This window comes from Podarcis raffonei, chromosome 7, assembly GCF_027172205.1.
Source record: "Podarcis raffonei isolate rPodRaf1 chromosome 7, rPodRaf1.pri, whole genome shotgun sequence".
In the NCBI taxonomy this organism is placed as follows: domain Eukaryota; kingdom Metazoa; phylum Chordata; class Lepidosauria; order Squamata; family Lacertidae; genus Podarcis; species Podarcis raffonei.
The window spans coordinates 24,609,304-24,630,445 of record NC_070608.1 but is presented as its reverse complement, the minus strand read 5'-3'; the positions used below and the strand labels follow the sequence as shown (position 1 = coordinate 24,630,445).

General features: G+C 43.3%; 1 protein-coding gene across 3 annotated transcripts in view; it reads left to right on the top strand.

The window, feature by feature from the left end:
• CPQ (carboxypeptidase Q) overlaps window positions 1–21,142 on the top strand; it is a 157,075-nt gene that overhangs the window by 118,318 nt on the left and 17,615 nt on the right. For all 3 annotated transcript variants that reach the window (XM_053395585.1, XM_053395586.1, XM_053395587.1), the window contains one exon: window positions 10,577–10,778. In XM_053395585.1, coding sequence (XP_053251560.1) covers window positions 10,577–10,778 — 202 coding nt within the window. The remainder of the gene's footprint in view (window positions 1–10,576; window positions 10,779–21,142) is intronic.

The window sequence follows — 21,142 nt, the reverse complement described above, 5'->3', positions numbered from 1 at the left end:
AATATCTAGATTGCATTTCGTCCTCGTTTCTTTTCAAGCTACAAAACTTGCAGATCTGCATATTTTATTAGAAACCTGAGCAAGGTGATTATCATTTCACTACACACGAACAGAGGGAGAGGTGAGAAAAGCTACCGCAATGCTATAATTGGCTGCAGAACTTCTAGACTTCCATGGTGACACACAAGTGTAGGTATTACTGCTGGCATACTAGTAGAAAACTTAACAAAGGTGGTCATAATTATTATTTTTTGTATTATGTACTGAGGAGACTAGCAAACAAACCAATTGCAATATTTAGCCACACATCTTGAAGGTAGGAAATACATCAATGATAAAGGGTACCAGAAAAAGGCAAAGATTTGCTTAAAATTATATATGCTAATTTATACATATAGATGAAATTTAGAAATAACTACTATGATTTATGTGGAAAAGTAGTACATCTCACCATGGTGGGGAAATCAGTGACTAGATTATGTTGGTGCCAGCTCCATCTGCTGCCCAGGTGCAAACTGTCAATGGGTAACACCAATACTTTCCCTTCTTAGGTCCCCCCCCCCCATTTATATTTAAATGGGAGTTAGAAATGTTACCATTTAAGGCAGGGGTGGGCAATCTTGCCCCCATCCAGATACCACTGAATTACAAGTCGCATCAGCCTCAGCAAGCACGGCCAGTGTCCAGGGATGGTGGAAGTCATACTTCAACAACATCAGGGGCAGAGATTCTCCAACTCCGCTTTAAAGAGAGGTTGCCTTCAAACAGAGGACTATTCTCTGACAGCCCATTAAACATGGCTAACCCAAATAGCATGGTGAAGAGCACATCCCCAAATGATGGAGATATTCTGGTTGAAGGTAATATTCTCCTTATATTTGCATTGGGAAACCAGGTTCATGTGACTTGTTCATGCTCAGCTTGGCCTCGATTTCTGTGGCTAGCCCGGTTATGACACTTCCTTGAGTTTTAAAGGCTACAGGCAGGGTGGCAGTCGGTGAAACAGGAAGATGCCAACCTGCACTTGCATCATACGCTGCCACCCCCTTTCCACCCCCGTGCTGGAGTCGCATGGCTTTGGCTTCTGAGTCCTGGCGAGATCTTGCGAGAGGTCTGCAAGATCCCACAGAGGTCTGTGGGGCTCTTGCAAAATTTCACTGGAACCCAGAAGCCACTGTCTCACTTCTCTGGCAACTATGGTGGGGTACACCCACAGAGGCGCCCCTTGAATTCTGCCGCCTGAGGCAGCTGCCGCAGTCTGATCACGGATGGGTCGACCCTGCCTACCAGATAGATGTCGGAAGCACGAGAGAGCTGCTTACCTTCAGTGCCAAATCTAAGCCATTAAAGTTGCATGAGTTGTAAATGAGTTGTGTTACTGAGGGCTTTTTGTATGCTGATCTTAGACTTGCAGTACTACTGTCAGTGGTAATGACAGTATTGATCAAGCATTGCATTTCAGGCAGAGGGGGTCAAAAGTGATTTTAAGATATACAGCAAATCTGTCCAGATGCTTCTGCTTGGATAAACCCAAGATGTAAAAATACAGTAGTTAAAATGCAAGCATTGTAATCATGTGCTGTGTTTTATTAATACTTTATAATAGCAACAGCATTTAGCACAAAATTGCTTTCAGGGCCAGATCCAGTCCATGAGCTGCCTGTTAGCCATTCCCATATTAGACTAATAAAAAAATCACTCATATGGGAGAGGTTTGGGGTAGAGAGAAAAGTGAGAATTGGTATTGTACATGGACACATTTCCACTTTGAATTCTTAGGATGCTTTCAAATGACCTGTTTAAAATGCATGTCAAGTTCTAATATTAACAAAAACTCACTTCAGATCTGAACAAAAAAAGGCCAAAAGTCGAATTCAACCATATCGAAGCAATGGCGGTTCATTGCTTCCTGGGAGCTGAGAAATAATAATGCATAACAAAAGTGCCAGTTCGTGAATTTTAACGACCTGTTAATTACTCTTCTTCTGTACCTTGCTTCATGGCTTCCTGGGGCTAGGAGAATGCTGTTCTCTACATTTGCAACACAGGAAGACCACACCTTGTTGCTTTCCAATCTATAGAACTTATGGAAAGCATAATAATATTACAGTTCTTTTACAGTGTACAAATATTTACCACCAGACTCCACCATTAGCACTTCTATATTCCTGCATTTATTTTGTACATTTATATCCCAGTGTTCTTTCATCACGTAACTCAAAGAGGCATCGATAGGTGGACTTCCATTTATGCAGACCCAGACTTGCTTAAATTAAGGAGGGCAAATCCGTCATTTGTCGTAGATGACCCTTGTCCTAGATGACCCTTCCAACTCTACAATTCTGTGATTCTATGGTTATGTTCTACCTTCATTGTCGGAGGCAATATGCTTCTGAATACCAGTTGCTGGGAATCAGACGTGAGGAGATGTTAATCTCATGCCTGCTTGCAGGCTTCCCATAGGCATCTGATTTACCCCTGTGAGAACAGGATGCTGGACTAGATAGCCCTTGGAGCCATCTCTGGGCATAAAAAGTACTATAGGTATGCAACATCAGCACCAGTAAAAAGCCTCTGTGTTTTGTTTCCCCCCCAAAAAATATTCATTTTATAACACAAATAAACAACACAAACAGAAAAACAAACAATACAAAAAAATTCTTGTCTTATCCTTATTTTTTCTAAACATCGTTAGGTGAGCTTCCCCAAGTCCCCCCATCTGATTTTCATTTTACCTCATCTTTAGCGGTTCACATATATCATATTTTTAACCTTTTTTATCACACTTACTTTTACCACAATAGTCTTCACATTTTACCCTTTACAAATAATACTATTTCAAAATACACTATCTTCTACTTCTAACCCTACAGCCTGTATCCACTTCCAAAGCTATTCTAAGATTTAAATATTAACATATTTTTCCAAATATTCTTTAAACTTCTTCCAATCTTCTTCCACCTTCTCTTCTCTCTGGTCTCGGAGTCTCCCAGTCAGTTCAGCAAGTTCCATACAGTCCATCATTTTCATCTGCCATTCTTCTATTGTTGGTAAATCTTATTTCTTCCAATTCTTCGCTAGTAATATTCTCGCAGCTGTTGTGGCATGCAGGAAAAAAAGTAACATCCTTTTTGGGGATTTCACCCCCCACTATACCAAGTAAAAAGGATTCTGGTTTCTTAATAAATGTGTTTTTCAACACTTTTTTCAGTTCATTATAAAACCTTTCCCAGAAGTCTTTTACCTTGGGGCACGTCCACCACATGTGATAAAAGGTTCCTTCTTTTTCCTTACATTTCCAGCATTTATGTAAAAAGCCTCAGTGTTGGCCAGAACTGGTGAACCATCCCTTTGAGGAAGGGCCATAGCTCAGCCTCTGAGCATCTGCTTTGCAAGCGGAAGGTCCCAATATCATTCTCCATCATCTCCAGGTAGGGCTGGGAGAGACTTCTGCCTGAAACCTTGGACAGCTTCTGCCAACCAGTGTAGACAAAATGGAGCTAGATGAATCAGTTGGTCTGTAAGGCAGCTTCCTATGTCCTGCCTTTGTATGGTCGACAGAATTGTGCCTTCAGCTTGCTGTCCTCCATTTTACCAGATGATGCTGCCAGTCTTGGGGCCTTGGAGTGGAGAACGTGCCCTCCAGATTTGGATGTGGCTGCAGTGCCCACAACCCCAGCCTGGCCCTGTCAGCAGGCATGCAGAGAGTTAAGTAAGCTATACCATTTGACAAAATGTGTTGACTTATTTCCCCCACCCTGCTGTCATGTACTGTGGTGAGAGTGTCACATTGTACAGTCATAGGCAGGAGCTCAGATCGTTGCCTGACGAAAGTGATTATCTCAGTGGACTGATATTTTAATGAGCTTGCATATTTGAATGAGTCCTCCAATATGAGGAGAGACGGAGGAAACAGCTGAGCCCACAGTTAATCTTTGGCTCATACAGTCACTCTTGACTTAAATTACCTAGGAGAATATAGCCTGATCGGAGCTTGTTTTGACAAACAGCAGTTATTTTTTCGCCGTCTGACAGGAAACGAAGGGCAGCACAATTCATACAAATATACACTCTTAATACATTTCTAAAGTGTTTGCGTAGCAGAAGTAAAAATGCTTTCTGAAGGGGTTTGTGTTGCCTCACTCCACCCCACCCCCCAGGCAGACTTCTTATACCTCACAGTTATTCATTCTGCTGAAATAAACTCTTAAAGGATGGTCTTCAGGAGGCAATGAACCCACTTTTCACATCTGAGATCTGTTTTGCCTTGTGTGTGTTTTCCCCCCATACTGGTTTCTGTCTGCAGAAAAGTTCTGTTTTTAAGGCATCTCCCAACATATGCTCAAAATTAACGGTTACAGTAATACATGAGGAATGATGGAGGGATGGGGTGGGTGAGGGGTGTAGCCATATCATGTGCTAAGGGTGGTTCATGTTCTTGGTTTCATATTAGAAACATATGCAAAGCATTACAAAAATGGATAACAATGAACTGATGCCGTGTTGCCAATAGCTTTCAAAAATCTACCATAATAAAACATTCTCTCTCTCTCTTTCTCATAATCTTTCCTGCTAAGTTAATATTAGCACTGTGAGATCCTTGGTTGCTTCTTCCACCATTGTGAGATGGAAACATATTTTTTTTCATGCAACTCTCATCACCCAGGCTCAAATTGGCCCCTAAAAGACATCTTGCTGCCCTTATTCAGTTCCTGTTTTCATGATTTATATGCAGAGATAATGTTTTAAAGTTGTGCTTTACAAGCACCCATAATAGCAACAACATGAGCCAGATCCTCAGACACTCATGACAGTGAGTAATTTTGCGAGCCATGTGTGGTGCTGTATACACCATTAAAAAGCAGGCTTTTCCTGACAGCACTCACCAAATGGTAACAGGGTTTTTTGCTAAACCCACAGATACATTACTGTGGCACGTAAGGTTGCTTTAAAAAAAATAATCAGAGTAGTTGCTCAGTTTCGTGTGTGTAAAAGCCTGAATTTTGGGGCTGGTTGCCAGATTTATCACTTCAGTAAAACTGGTAAGGGGAATTGTAATAGATGTCGGTAGCATAATTTTCACATGTTTGAAGCGTGTAACCCCCACAACACACACACACAGAGCACACTAAGAAGTTAGGTTGTCCATGTCAATTTCCCAAATTCAGCATTCATACAGAGCTACAATTTCTTCAGTTGCCATTCCACACACCGAGGTCCCGCTCCAAAGGCCTGGCGATTCCCTCACTGCGAGAAGTGAGGTTACAGGGAACCAGGCAGAGGGCCTTCTCGGTAGTGGTGCCTGCCCTGTGGAACACCCTCCCTTCAGATGTCAAGGAAATAAACAACTATCTGACTTTTAGAAGACATCTGAAGACAGCCCTTTTTAGGGAAGCTTTTCATGTTTGATGTTTTCTCGTGTTTTTAATATTCTTTTGGGAGCTGCCCAGAGTCGCTGGGGAAACCCAGCTAGATGGGTGGGGTATAAATAATAAATTGTTGTTGTTGTTTGTTGTTGTTGTTATATAATGAAGGCATGTGTTGGAGGGCCGGGATCAAGGCCAGCTAAGTCATGAGTTGAACTCAGACATTCATCTCAGGTGGCATACATGCTACTGCTGGCCTTGACCAACAGAAGCCTCATATGGAGAGCAACATCCTGCTGCAACCATGTGACGCTCCTTCTCCTCCATTCTGCCAAAATGTGGGCCCTTCTTCAGAGCAGTGCATTCTGGGTGAAGCAACTGAGAGACTGCCTGTGCAGCCACTGCTTTGCCACAGCGGCTAGAAATTTTGTTTAAGCATAGGCAAAAATGAAGTTTAGACAAAACGTCTAGCTGTTGTGGCAGCACAGGCGGTCTCTCAGCTGCCTGGCCCAGAATGCAACTCTCTTGATGGAGGACTCTACCTTGCCTATTTCTTAGACCATGGAATGGAGGAGAAGGAAAGATGGTTTCTGCCCTTGCAGTGGCAAAAACGGGGGGGGGGGGACGAGGCAGGATGTGCAGCGGCACTACTAACCACTAACATCCAGGGAGGGAGGAAGACGAGGCAGAAACAGCAAGAGAAGAGATAAGGAGGAGGAAGGGGTGGTGAGGGCAGCCGCCACCACCTCAGCTAGCACAGATTCCCACCACAAGATTGGCGGGGTATAAATAATAAATTATTATAACAGATATCCATTGGAACATCTGTATGAGGTCCCTTTGCATGTAACTTCTTACAGTCATTCTCACAAACATGTGTGGGTTGGGGGCAGAGATTGCGCCACCTCTCATTGTCGTCATGCTGCGTACATGGACAACGGAGCAGGACTCTGATGTAGCAAAGTTGCTAAGGGACTGGAGCTATGAACTAGGAAGTCCCACTTCAGTTTCATTTCAGCCATGAATGATGAACATGGGCAAGCAGGGAGGTAGTATGCAGTCCCTAAATTAACATTTGGGCAGTCTTTAAATTAACAAGTGGGATTAAAAAAAAGAAAATTCGTACCAATTTGCATTCTGTCTTGATTATTGAGGTAACGCACATACTGCTCTGAAGTCTCTGATGCACATACAGATCCTAAGTATGACTGTCATCTGCCAATCAGAGGTTACACCCACACCCAGTTCTTTTCTTCTAGAAAAGTAGGTGCCAGTACTGCGTACCCTTCAGTACCCCCCGGGGGGAGCACTGCCCACACCTCATATTTAAAGCACTCTTTTGCCACTTTAACAGCCATGGCTTCTCCCCAAAGCATCATGGGAACTGTAGTTCGTTAAGGGTCCTGATCTCAAAGACCTACAATTCCTAGCACCCTTCACAAACTGCGGTTCCCAGGATTCTCTGTGACTGTTAAAGTTGTGTTAGTGCTTTGAATGTATGATGTGGATGTAGCCAGAGTTGTTGCAGCATAGCTTTCTCTATATATGGCACTCTGGTTTATATGCATTTCAGATTTATCGTGCTGTTTGGAATGCACCCCAAGTGTTTAGAGAAAAAGAGATTATGCTACACAGTTCAAACTTAGATTCTTAGGATTCCACGCTTCTTGGAAGGGGATCATTGCTAATTCTGTGGCATTATGTAGAATGGCACTTATTTCCTGGCCACTAGGCCAAAAAAAAAAAGGTACAGTGGTACCTCGGGTTAAGTACTTAATTCGTTCCGGAGGTCCGTTCTTAACCTGAAACTGTTCTTAACCTGAAGCACCACTTTAGCGAATGGGGCCTCCTGCTGCCGCCGCGCTGCCAGAGCACGATTTCTGTTCTCATCCTGAAGCAAAGTTCTTAACCTGAAGCACTATTTCTGGGTTAGTGGAGTCTGTAACCTGAAGCGTATGTAACCTGAGGTACCACTGTATTATAACTTTGGGACTGTATATGACTTCTGTCATCGATAAACAATAGCGTTTTTGCAGCACACGGATGGAACAAAAGCTAGATTTAGCAAGAGACATGCCCACAACACTTTGAAATTGAGTGGCCTACTTCACAAAGGATGGACTTCTATTTGGAGGAATCCTCTGTTTGAATGGCTGTCTGGTCCTTTAAAGATAAAGAACCATAGGAACAGATAACAGGTCCTTGAAATTGCCCATCTATAATTAGTACCTGGGCATCAGACTGTTCACAGTTGTCCCCCCACTATGGTGAGATGCATTGTATTTCTATTAAAATTATAGTAGTTATTTTTAAATTTGCACCTCTACATATCAGTCAGCATTTTGTGCAAATGTGAGCCCTCCCTTTTGGTGATGCGTTTCCTCTTTTTCAGTGATATGTAAGAGTGGCCACCATACTTCGGAAGGTCTTAAGCTGCACAGCCATGTGCTCTTCAAGAAGCACACATGCACCACACTCTCCTTGTTGGAAATAATAATTGAGGAAACTTGCCTCATTGCCATAGAGGCATCAGCAACCCACTTTCTCTCTGACCCAGCCAGATTTCATCCCTACCTTCCAAAGGATCTTAACCAATGGCTGCTGCAATGCCAGTTTGGAGGTGACAGATTTGGGTGCTTGTGCCATAGTAAACGGTGGTGTTAAAAAAAACAACAACCAACCCACACACCTCCTTATGCTGTTAAGAGAGATAAGTTCTATGTCTCCTTAACCATGTCTGATTTATGGTTACTACAGTGCAGAGGCACACAGAACAGCTAATTGCCTACCTTCCTTTTCGAAACCAAATATACCTGCTTGGGTGGTCAGAAAGGAAAGAATGAAAGAAAATGAAACACCTAAAGCCAGTCTTCAAATTAACCTCTCAAGGGGTCTGCAGATTTCAGCAGAGTATATTCTTCCGTGATGAAGTCACTCGATTTGGTAATAACTACTTGCCTCAGAATATTATTGCAAGGCTGATTTTAATGAATGTTTGTGTAGAAGTTGGAGGAGATATGTGTGAAGTACTTAATTATATCTCAGTGATTGTTTAATAAGTGATGCCAGAAATATTGTGCATGGCCCAGAAAAGCAAAGGGGTGCTCATCATTTATTTTACCCGGTGCAATCTTCAAATTGCTTCACAATCTCTTTCCCTCTGCCCTTTTCTGGGTTACAGCCTTCCTGTCTGATCCGAAGGCACCGACGTGCAACTTGTCAATGTTATTTAGAGACATTCCCTATCAGTAGCTCCCCACAGTCAGCCTGACAGTGACTTTCAGATTACCCTAAATTAAGAAAAAGAAATTGGAGATTTGTCAATGGTGCAAGAAAGCAAAGCTGCCTCCAGAAGTAGGAACATGTTTTTTAAACACAAAGAGAGCATTTTTGGTGTTGGCACCTTGGCTGTGAAATTCTCTCCCTAGAGATGCTCACTTGATGACTGCTTCGGGGTCATTTCAGTGCCAGGCAAATGCTTCTTTATATTGTCTTAAGGACTTTTAAGATGTACCTCAACCTTACACCCTCCAGATGTTGGGCTACAACCTGCATCAGCCCCAACCAGGCACCAGGTTGTGGGAGGCTGTTTTAAATATTATCACACACCACCCCAATCTCTGAGCAATGCAAGATTCCAGGGGTTCCAGGCACTTACCCCAGATTTGGTTTCCTCGAAAGGAGAGACAGCAGAGACTGTGTTGTCTTTATAATATATGGTTTATTTACATACATATACAATCTGTCCCTATGGTGCAGGGCCTCACAGCATTAACACCCCAAAGAGAGTCTTGCTTCTCCCACAGCCACAGCTTTGGATTTCACCCACAATCAGGCATAGCTCTGTCTCTCAGCTGCCCAGCCTGCAGCCTCTACCATCAAAGCTCGCATATACAACTCTGGCCTTTGTGTTTCTAACTGATAGAGAGTTCAATGGGAGGAGCACCCATTTGTCCTCTGGCACCAAACCACTTCCTTTGTTACCTTAACAGCCTATATTTAGGCCATTACTTCACCAGGAAGCTAGCCTGGCTATTCCAAGGATTGAATCCACTCCAGAAACTGAATGCATGCTGGATCCAGGAATTGGAAGGGACTCAAGCATGTAGTCTACCCCTCCCAACTCACAACAATATTTCAAATTATTCTTCAGATCTGCTCTTGTATTGTTTTACAGTTGAGTTTTGCATCATGAAATTTTATTGATGCTGCAAGGCTTTTACAGTACAAGCCTCCCAGAGAATGTCCTCTGTAAATAAGTATGCAAGTAAATAATAAAGCAAGTTTCTCTTTTTGCAGCTCTTATGCCAGAACCTCACACTGCTGTTTAAACTCTGAGGCTTTTCAAAAGCCACTTTGCAAGTTCAATAACGCTGCTCAATAGGCTGATCTCTCATAACAACTATGTCACACTGGCTGAGCTCTTCTGCATTGCATCCATTGTGCTCTCTTACTCGTAACACCTTATTCAAAGCGCCTCACATTGTAATCCACACATAAACCCAATAAAATAGGTTATTATCCTTGTATGGCAGATGCAGGGTGGACACTATGAAACACAGGTTGCCCAATGAGTTCATAGCAATGGGAAGCAGCCAGTTAAGACACAAGTTTAAAGGAGCAACGGGCAGTTTGCCCGGACACTGTCTCCCCACAGGCAACCAAAATGATTAAGGGGTTGGAGCAACTCCATTGTGAGGAAAGGTCTGGCGAGTAGCGGACATGATCAATGTGTATAAAATGATGCATTGTGTGAAGAGAGCTTTTTTCCCTCCCTCTCTCTTAAAATATGAGCACTAGGGACATGCAATGAAGCTGAATGATTAAAGATTGAGAAGTTTTTCCTTCACACAGTGCATAGATAAACTATGGCATTCGCTCCCACAAGGAGGTAGCGATGGCCACCAATTTGGATGGTCTTCCTTGAAGACAGATGGGTAAGATGCAGAGGGGATGAGAAAGGAGGGAGCACTTCAGTTAGTCTCTCGTCCATGTTCCAACAAGGCCCAATTCGTTGGAGCGGCAGTGCTGCATATGAACTGAGCCCTAGCCATTACAATGCTGTCATTCTCCACTCAAAATTTCTGGTTCACACACATTTCCTGTCTAACTGCATGGCAGGTAGTGCAGGAAGTAAAACGGTTACCAAAACAATGTCCTCCTTAAAATTGGTCTTTGCAGACCCAAGGTTTTCACTTTATGTCTTTCAGGAGAACATCTCCAACTTTGACATGGTGATGGAGTCTGATGAGGGGACATTCATGCCCACCGGCCTGGCTTTCACAGGCAGTGATAAAGCTCGTGACATCATGAAGGAGATCATGAAGTTGCTGAAGCCCATCAATGTTACTGATGTCTTTGAAAACGGTGAAGGAACAGACATTAACTACTGGATACATGATGGAATACCAGGTAAGATTCCTGAATGAGTTGTGGAAATTGCTCAGTTGTTCCTACTGCTTTCCTCTCTTTTTCATTTGTCTTCCTTTGTGACAACCCCAGGTTTTGACAAAGACTTTTCTTGAACAGCTCCATACCAGAAATGAAACATGTGTACATATCCCAGAGCTAACCTACAGAAGCTTGGGTATAACGTCTGCTTGATCTTCTCTTTGGAAAAGTTATAGATGATGTGTGGGCAGTGTGCCTACAATCTTCTTTTAGGCTTTAGGCTTTATAATAATCTTTCCTAGAGCAGTGGACTAAAAATAGCAGAGCATTCCTTCTGCTTAAATGTAAGTGGGGGCAGACACACAAACCAAAAATAATGCATTGAAATACAGTCTGTGTTTCCTCCTTTATTTGCATTAAATAGTTGGCTGGAAGGAGGGTGCACACTCCCCATTGGGCGCAATCCACTCCTGTGCTTCCAGTTACAATCATAAGCTTTATTTACAAACATACAACAGAGCATGAATGGAGGGAAGGAGGCATTCTTTCAGAAGAGGAGCTCCTCCAGAGAGTCATGGGACAATCTCTGAATGGATCCCAATTTCAGCTAACTCCGTTTAGAAGTTCTCAGCATTCTCTTTAACTCAAACCACCAACCACTGTTTCTAACACCTACACCCATCAACCCTCTCCCAAAAGCCCCTCTTCAGATGTTCAGCCTCATGGAATGAAGGGAGAGCAGGAAAGAGCCATTGGCTCACCCGTTCCATCACATCCCCACCATTGACCATCACCTTCCACATGTTGAGGATAGGAACTTCTGCAACAAGGAGCTTTCCCTACTCTTGGAGGTTTGCTGCTTGGTTTAGAATGTCAGAAGATCAGGGTTCTAAGTTGCACATGGAGTCTCCATGAGTATAGAAGACTTCCCACTGCAAACGTTCGGCCCTCCAAGTAATGGAAGGCAGCAAGGCCAGCCACAGGGGTGATCAGGACTAGCGTTCCCACTCTCCCTTATGAAAGTCTAATCACATGGAGGTTGCGAATGCCTGAACAGGGCTTGGGAGTCTCATTACAAAACAAAACCAGAGCTATCAGAAGGCCATCTCCAAAAAAATAAAACACCATTTGACCATCCCATCCTCACCTACTCAGTGGTTTTACGCAAACCTTTTCTACTGCATTATATCTTTAGGGTTAGGGTTTCTCTGTTACAATCATTTTGTCATTTTTTTTGTCATTTTTTTTCTTCTGCTGCTTTTATCTCGAATCCTGCCCACATTTCATTTGACTGTAATATTTTTTTAGATAGTCCACGAAAGGCCTCTGTTCTCCATAAAAAAGTTCATCATTTTGATCTCTTCATTTCGCTTTCAGCTTTGCCATTTCCGCATAGTCCGTTACTTTCAAGAGCCATTCCGCCTTCGTTGGAACCTTCTTTTCTTTCCATTTCTGTGCATATAATATTCTAGCCGCTGTTGTCACATACACAAATGACCATCCTGAACTATTTACCTGCAGACGAAAGTTTTGTTGTTGTTTAGTCGTTTAGTCATGTCCGACTCTTCGTGACCCCATGGACCAGAGCATGCCAGGCACTCCTGCCTTCCACTGCCTCCTGCAGTTTGGTCAAACTCATGCTGGTAGCTTTGAGAACACTGTCCAACCATCTCGTCCTCTGTCATCCCCTTCTCCTAGTGCCCTCAATCCTTCCCAGTCTTTTCCAGGGAGTCTTCTCTTCTCATGAGGTGGCCAAAGTACTGGAGCCTCAGCTTCAGGATCTGTCCTTCCAGTGAGCACTCGGGGCTGATTTCCTTCAGAATGGAGAGGTTTGATCTTCTTGCAGTCCATGGGACTCTCAAGAGTCTCCTCCAGCACCATAATTCAAAAGCATCAATTCTTCGGCGATCAGCCTTCTTTATAGTCCAGCTCTCACTTCCATACATCACTACGAAAGTTTACCAGCCAGCAATTTTAACAGCCTTTTCCCTTCTCCCACTAGCCCTGAAGCCTTTCCATGTGAGCTCAGCTGCACCAAGCAGCATGGTTGGGCAGCTGCCATGGTCCCTTCTTCTCCTGTTCAACTTTGCTGCTACTTTTTGCCATACTTGTTCAGGGTATCACCACTGCCTTCTCTCCATGCCCAGTGTGTGCTGCAGGGAGGTCTCACTTGTCTGCTGGTCCACTGGTAGTGTAGATTTATAAGATGCAGTTTGGGAAGATGAAAGAAGAGCCATAGCTTCCCAACACAATGGGGAATCCCACAGGCAGGATAGGGGTGGGGGCGTGCCAAGGACGCACATCAAACTTAGAGCTACCTCAATTAGAGCCGCCTCTTCCCTCTCTAATACCACAATACACAGTAAGTGTTGGAACAATGCATGGAGTAGCTGCTTTGTTTGTCTGGCAGACCCTCCTCAAAGGGCTCATGTTGCTTCAAATTGCACCATGCATATTCTTGTCCAAGAGAAAAAGCTTTGAACGTCTTGGCGCAGTTCACATGCCGCTCAGCTGCGAACAGGCCAGGGGAATACTTATGGTATGTAATACCACGGCAGCTAATTGTACGTATTCTAAACAGCTTGCACGATTGCATCCAATTTAAGCATGCCGTGAAATGTCGACACTTCGTCATTTCCATTTAAATATATTCCTGAAAATTCGCTCTGCTACTTCGATGAAAGTCATTTTTTCCCTTTTCTTCCCTGTTCTTCTTTTTAATCTTACGGAATAGTCTTGTTATCAACAAGAGCTATTTTGGTCACAATTTCAATCACAGGAATTTAGTTTTCTTATAAGTGACTAATTAGCTGTGTTAGGGTCATGCAGCTTCTGCTCCCAGTTTTGAAATCTACCTCCTCCTCTTTTGGCACAGGCAATTCATCTTTCCCTCTTTTCACAGTAATCAGACCTGCAAACCAAATATATATTTTAGCCATGGCTCTCTTTTGCCTATTTTCCTAAGCCCTGGACACTATTTTGCATCATGCATTACTCAATATTTTGTGTGAATTGATATAGGATGGATTATACAGGTTTCAAGAAATGCCCAGAGCAGCTGGGGTAACCCAGTCAGATGGGCAGCATGATTAATAATAATAATAATAATAATAATAATAATAATAATATAGGTGCACAAATATAATCAATGTTTAAATTTGTTGGTTGTTGTTGTTGATTAAATTTCAGTGCTGCCCTTCATCTGAGGATCACAGGGTGGTTTACAATATAAAAACACAAAAATGCACAGCATAGTAACAAACAAAAACAATACCCCCTCACGCAGTTAAAAAAAGTTATATTACATTTATAATCCATCTTTCCTGCAAGGAGCTCAAGGTGGTATGCATCCTAGGTGTCAACTCTTGGGGGCTGGGGTCCCTTGCTTGTGGTGCAGTGAGAGGGCAGCAGTGGAGGGCGGATTAGGTCGAGCCCACCCCCAATGTTTTGTTCAAGACGGCCACACTGGTATGCATGTTTCTACCCCTCCACATTTTATCCACAGTGCAACGCCCTGTGAAGGAGGTTAGGCTGACAGACTGTGACTGACCCTAGTGAGCTACATGCCTAAGTGGGGATTTGGACCCTGGTCTCCCAGATCCTAGTCCAGCACTCTGACTACAACACCATGGTCATCCTTGCATCTTACTCATGGGCAGCATTTCAGTCCTCAAACCACTTAATCTGGGGTATCTGACCTAACAATACACTAGAGATATGTGCAGCTATTTTGCTCCGTAAACAAACATCTTCAGGCTAGATTGTTCAGCCACATTATGAATCAAGTGTCATTCTCCAGAAGAAGAAAAGAAGTTGATATTTTGAACATGGGTGGGTCATCAGCAATATAGAAATGTAGAAATTTTTTTTTTATTAAAAAAAACCCACACACATTCTTTCCAGGGTGCTTGAGGTTTCAAGACATCAGGGGACCTGGGAACTGCATATCTCATAGTTCCTTGCTCCATGAATCCTCACGACATCATTAAAGGTGCACTGACTCCTGGAATATGTAGCTTCCAGAGCAGTGGTATCCCTACTAAGTCCTCAAATGCCTTGGGAAACCATATCATTCTCAGAGCTGGGATGCTGCAGCTGCAATGTCCTGGGTACCAGGGATGAATGGAAGATTTGCAGAGAGACCTCTTGGTCATTGCTGCTGTCCATGAGATGATGTTTCAGTCAAAGGAAGAGGCTTTAGGGCTTGAGAGTGGTTGGCATATTCATGGGGACTGAAGATGGATTCAGGCCAGGTTCAACAGGACCCCCAGATTGGTCGGAGGGGGATGCTATTTTTAGATATTTTGGAGAAACAGCTTGGTATACCAAACCCAGCTCCAAATTGAACCCAGGCACATATGCCCATCAAGAGAATTCACTCAAACCTAAATAAGACTGCTCAACAGTAAACACACAGAGAAACACTTTCAGTGGACCAGATCTTTTTGGATTGCTGAAGACGACCTCATTATAAATCAAACGCTCTTTCTGTAAAAGTACAAAAAATATATATATTCTGTTCTCAATTTTAAGTGCTTTGTAATATGTGTATATGGGTGGTCTTTTCCTTTCCAGCAAATGCAAACCAAATGCCATTGCATTAAATAAAATCATTTAAAACTGATGGCCTTTTGATTTGTGCAGAACATCAGCCCCATGAGACATAGCTTCATTATAGGGAAATCTACCTCAATCAATGGCCTTCGATTTGTTTTTTATTTCTGAACTTTGGCTGGATCTGGGGGGGAAGTTATTACTTTCCCCGCGGACCCAACCAAAGTTCAGAAAAAGATAGAACTCCATATATGTTCTAACCAACCAGCACAGCTCATCACTTGCAATGAGAATGTGATGTTGTGCATGTGGTTGTAAAACAATCTTGCTTGCTCAGTGTTCTTGGTAGGAAAAAGCATGCTGGGACCCCAGCTAGACAAATAGTCTAATATTTACAGCAAGCAAACAAGGCATTAGATGTGAGAAAAGGAAGCCTGTTCCCTTTAGTATGATCAAAAGAGTCCTGAAGCAAGGTGTAACTTGATGAACCAAGAAGATTACAGGCTATTGACTACAACTTCCAGATTTTGGTCAGATAGGTAATGACTCAAAAGGCTGCAGGGAAGCTAGTAATGTTAAAGGTGAGAAGTTCACTGTGGTATGAACAAGGCTATTAATGTTGAACACCTCCTCCTTCCACAAGGAAACTTCTCCAGCAGAAAGGCACAATAACCTCGTGACCTTTTATTCATCCGATAGGCCTTTCTGCTGAGACCACAGTCTAGTGCTGTTGAAATGGTTACATCCCTCCTCAGAGGAAAGAAGAGATAAAGCAGCTGTTAAGCATAATTTCTTGTCTCTTAAGTGACAGGTACTGCTAACAGATAAAAGGGAATTAGGTTTCTATGGAAGGAATTACTACGACTTCTCACAGTGATGTTTATTTACATATTGCATTTTTATTCCATCCTTCCTCTAAGGGCAGGAGTGGGGAACCTTTGGCCTCCTAGGTATTGCTGAACTACAACTCCCATCAGCCATAGCAAGCTGATTGGGCAATCCCTATTGGACAAGGATGATGGGAGCTGGAGTTCAGCAGCATGTGGAAGGCCACAGATTCCCGCAGCTGAGGTAAGAGTTGTGTCCTAACCTTGAGTACTATGTTTGCCAATGGTGGTCTTTCCAATAGGGAAAGGATGGCTAACTTTGTGAGTAACATCTGGCCACAAGAAGTGCTCCACCAGCCTCAAAGCTTTATCTGGGAGATAAAAGATCCCTGTGCCTCCTCTTTAGCTATCTTCTCTAAAGAGCAGGCACAGGGATCTTTTATATCCAATCCTAGTGCTGAGATCAGGGATAAAGTCCCCTGCCTGCTCTTTGAGAGTAGCTATCTCATCCCATCACTACAGTGCAAGAGGCTGGAAATGCTGGTGGGTGGGTGCTTCTGTATGTGTGCATGAGTGTGTGTGAGAGAGAGAAGAGAGAATGCTGCATGCCTGGTGAGTATGTGTAGTGTTGGTGTATTCCTCTGTTGTGACAAGGGGGGCTTTTGCTCTCCATCTCTGGGTTCCAGAGCCCGTCCTTCAGTCGTGTAATGCAACTTTGCAACCTGTTTCAGAAGCTCAGCCAGGCAGGTTCTTTTCCAGTTTAGGAAAACAGTTTTGTCAACTCTTGGAAGACACGATTCAGACCTCTCTCTCTCTTCTCAGAGGCTTGACCTCAGAATAAAGTTCACCGTACAATGGTGTGTACAATTGGACTAGGGGTTCTAGGCTAGTCTCCTAGCCAGCGTGGTGTAGTGGTAAGAGTGGTGGACTCGTAATCTGGTGAACCGGGTTAGTGTCTCCGCTCTTCCACATGCAGCTGCTGGGTGACCTTGGGCCAGTCACACTTCTCAGAAGTCTCTCAGCCCCACTCACCTCACAGAGTGTTTGTTGTGGGGGAGGAAGGGAAAGGAGATTGTTAGCCGCTTTGAGACTCCTGAAGGGGAGTGAAAGGTGGGATATCATGTCCAAACAACAACAACAACAACTCTTCTTCTTCTTCTTCTTCTTCTTCTTCTTCTTCTTCTTCTTCTTCTTCTTCTTCTTCCTACATGTTCCTTGTAAATTAGGGAGAAGCTTCTGACCGGCTTAGAGAGCATGATGGTCATACGTGAGGTTGGCACCCTCCCCCCCCCCCCCACAATTGCCCTTGCAAGCTTGAGCCTCTGGCTCTAATTGTTCTACAAAAAAAATTCACCGCACACCACTGCCACAGAACCCTTTAGGCTTCCAGAGCTCTCCCAGGCATTCAGGGCCCATCTCTTGGTGCACATATGTACCAGCAGCAGCTGTGTTTGAAGGCATGCACTGACTTTACATTACCTTAGTACGAAGAGACCTGCTCCCCTTTCTGAATGATTCTAGTCCCTCTGTGCAATGTGGCTTTGCACCTCTTCACTCTTGTTTGGGGTGTAGGTGGGGACAGTGCCCACTGGATTTTAATCCCAGGGGGCAGGGTGTAGTGAATGTCAGCAAAAAGAACCCTCAAGTCTATAATGCTATGCTTAAACACAGTGCCCCAACAATATGCTGAAGTTGCATCATTCACAGAAGGATCGACATGCTCTTTGTAAGTACTTGACGAGCAGCAACTGAAGTCCAAGGCCAGTTTATTTAAACAAGGACATCAAATAGTTGTTGAAAAACATGAATGTTCTACATGCAAGTTCTTGCCCATGACTGAGGGTAAAATGTTCTAGGGCAGATAATCAAAGCCTGGCTCAGCCTTGACATTTTCAGTTCTTTTTCTATAAAATCACTATAGATAAAATACAACCTTTATACTTCACTTTTATAGAACTAAATTATTATTATTTTTAAAAAACCCCAGAACGATCCATACAATGGCAAGGCATGCCAACATGTCTGTGTTGCTGGTGTTCTCCATTTTTAAAATAAGGTCAGCTTGTTCAGGTCAGCATTTTAGTGACACAGCGCTTTTAAGAATGAAAAAAATAAGAGGCAAGTTTTGAAAAGTTCCTCTAAATAGCACTCATTTCCCCCTGACACTCATCATCACAATGGGTTTGCTAGCTAGGGGGTCAAAATGTTCCGGCATATGTGCCTCTTAAAAATGTAAACTCAAGTGTCTGATGAAAGGGGTTGCATTCTGCACAACCCGTAAGCATCTGGATTTTCTTGGGGGGGAAACGGGTCATTGGGAAAGGCCGAGATAATTATTATTTATTATAGCATCTTTCTAAACCAGGCCAAAATCAAGTGAGCTGCTCACAACCACTTAGTTATTAGTGTTGAGCAGCATTTGAATCAGGGCCCCATCTGAGTTGGACTGGCCCTCATTTTGTCTGAATCTTAAGCCAGGCATTGCTAGTATGACTAGTAACCATGCCTAAGTTTTTAAAATATAAATAAATACCAAGCATTGGGATGGGGTGGGGGCAATTTTAATCAGGACTGCAGAACATGAGGAGGTGAAGTTTAACCCTTCTCTCCCCAGCCGCACTGGAAAACCTCCATGCACAACACTTAGCCTTAAAAGCTGTCTTTGGTGCCAATGTGATTTCCTCCCTCTTGGGCTAATTGCCTTGCGGTGATGGGGTTTGTGAGTGCAACCAAAGTTGTGATGGTGAAGACAGGGCCAGTCACTGTGACCCCCACTTTTCACCCATATGATTGTTAATTGCAGGAGGGGGGAGTGCCTAGCGGGGCTTTAGATGTACTTCCATTAGGCCTGATTGTGGCATTCATATAACTATAAGTAATATAATTCATGATACAGGGCTTCTCGTCTTCTTTTGCTAGATGACAACATGATCCAGAAGTATTCATGATTCTTATGTTTCCTTTGAAAGACAAAAAATATTTACCTAGAAAACCTCACCTTAATAGGAAGGTTCTAATTTTAAGAATCAGATTTCCACATTGCATTTCGCAGCTATTAATTTGGTTTTGGGTTTCTAACTTGGAAAGTAAGCTACATTTTTCTAGTATCTTGAAAGTGAAGGATTTTGCGGTGAGGTGATGTCTGTTCCAGCAGACTGCAGGTCTGTATCGTTCTCCAAAGCAGCTTCCTCAAGAATTTGTGTATGTATGTGTAATGAGCCTATGTTAACCTCGGAGATTATAAATTCAACCTTTCATCTAGTACAGCTGTCCAATATAGTTTTCTGCAGTGCTGATAGAACCTCACCTCCCGTTCCCTAAACAAACTCAGTCACATGGGTTACGGGAAGAGCAGTTTTATTTCCAGACACTGTTTACTGAAAAAACTTGGTCGTTTTTTGGACTTTGTTGTCATACGGACAAAATAAACTAGCCTGTACCAAACGGTTTTGTAAAAGTTTAAACAAGAATCTTGTGTGACTTATGGCCATCCTTTGAAAAAATGTGTTATAATTCCAATAGCAGCAACATAAATAGCACTGAACGAATCAATCATTACCATTTATGAATGGAAATGCTCACAACCACATAGGTTTTGAAATTATTCTGCAGGGAATTGGTTTTGAAAGTAGCAAGCATGCAACTTTGGACCATCGTTATAGTCTAAGGTCTAATGAACAATAAATCTGCAATCTTCACATTTCCATATCGGTTTGCATTTACTTTAGTAAAAAAGTTAATTAGCATTTTATCATGAATTTTTCTTGTTGTACCCAATTTTGTATGCTATTTGGCCTAATATACACATTTTTGCAAAACGTATTTTCCCTAACATTTATATCTTCTCCACTATAATGCATTTTTATCCATCATGGAACATACAGGGAGGGGGGAAAGTATTTGATCCCCTGCTAAATTTGCCCATTTGCCCTCTGATGAAGAAATGACCAGTCCATAATTTTAATGTTAGGTTTATTGTAGCCATGAGAGACAGAATAACAACAGGAAAAACCCCAGAAACCCAGAAGGCAAAAGTCAGAGATTGATGTGCATTATAACGAGTGAAATAAGTATTTGATCCCTTTGCAAAAGATGACTTAGTACTTGGTGGCAAAACCCTTATTGGCAATTACGGACGTTTTACAGAGGTCACACAGCTGAAAGGGGTCAAAATAGGCCACAATTTTATTGACTGCAGATGAAGTGGTTTGGCATAGGCATTGGGTAAGAGTTTATTTCTGGGCTGCCTACCAGAAATGACATCAGGGTCCACCCAGCAGCGGGAATTCCTGTGACTTACATGAAATAGGGAGAGGTCGCCACAGGAATCGCCGCCTCTTGGAATGCTGAGGCCCAAGCCTCCCACCCGGACAAATGGACAGAAGCCACTCCATCACAGAACCCTTTAATGGGATACCCTGTTTCTGGAGAAGAAAGCAGGGGTGCAACCCCAGCCCCCAACCAAGGCTAAGGTTACCCAATGCCTAAACCGCCAAAGTTGTGACAATTGCTATGAGGTAGGCAAAACCTCCAGGTCATAGCCAATTTGCCTGTTAGGCAAATTCCTACCCGGCCGCAAAAATACAGTCAGCCATAGCAAGGTCAATTCAATGAGTAAATGCCCAAATACTGGGGGTGGGTGGGTTGATCTGATGAAAAAAAGCTGGGTGTCGGAGGCTGGGCGGACTGCTTTAAATCCCCTGCGAGTGGACCGGAGGGTAGCTTGATTGTTCCCTCAGACCAGAGCAGCCCTCCGCGCCAGCCTGTTGTTGTTTAGTCATTTAGTCGTGTCCGACTCTTCATGACCCCATGGACCAGAGCACGCCAGGCTCTCCTGTCTTCTACTGCCTCCCGCAGTTTGGTCAAACTCATGCTGGTAGCTTCGAGAACACTGCCCAACCATCTTGTCCTCTGCCGTCCCCGTCTCCTTGTGCCCTCCATCTTTCCCAACATCAGGGTCTTTTCCAGGGAGTCTTCTCTTCTCATGAGGTGGCCAAAGTACTG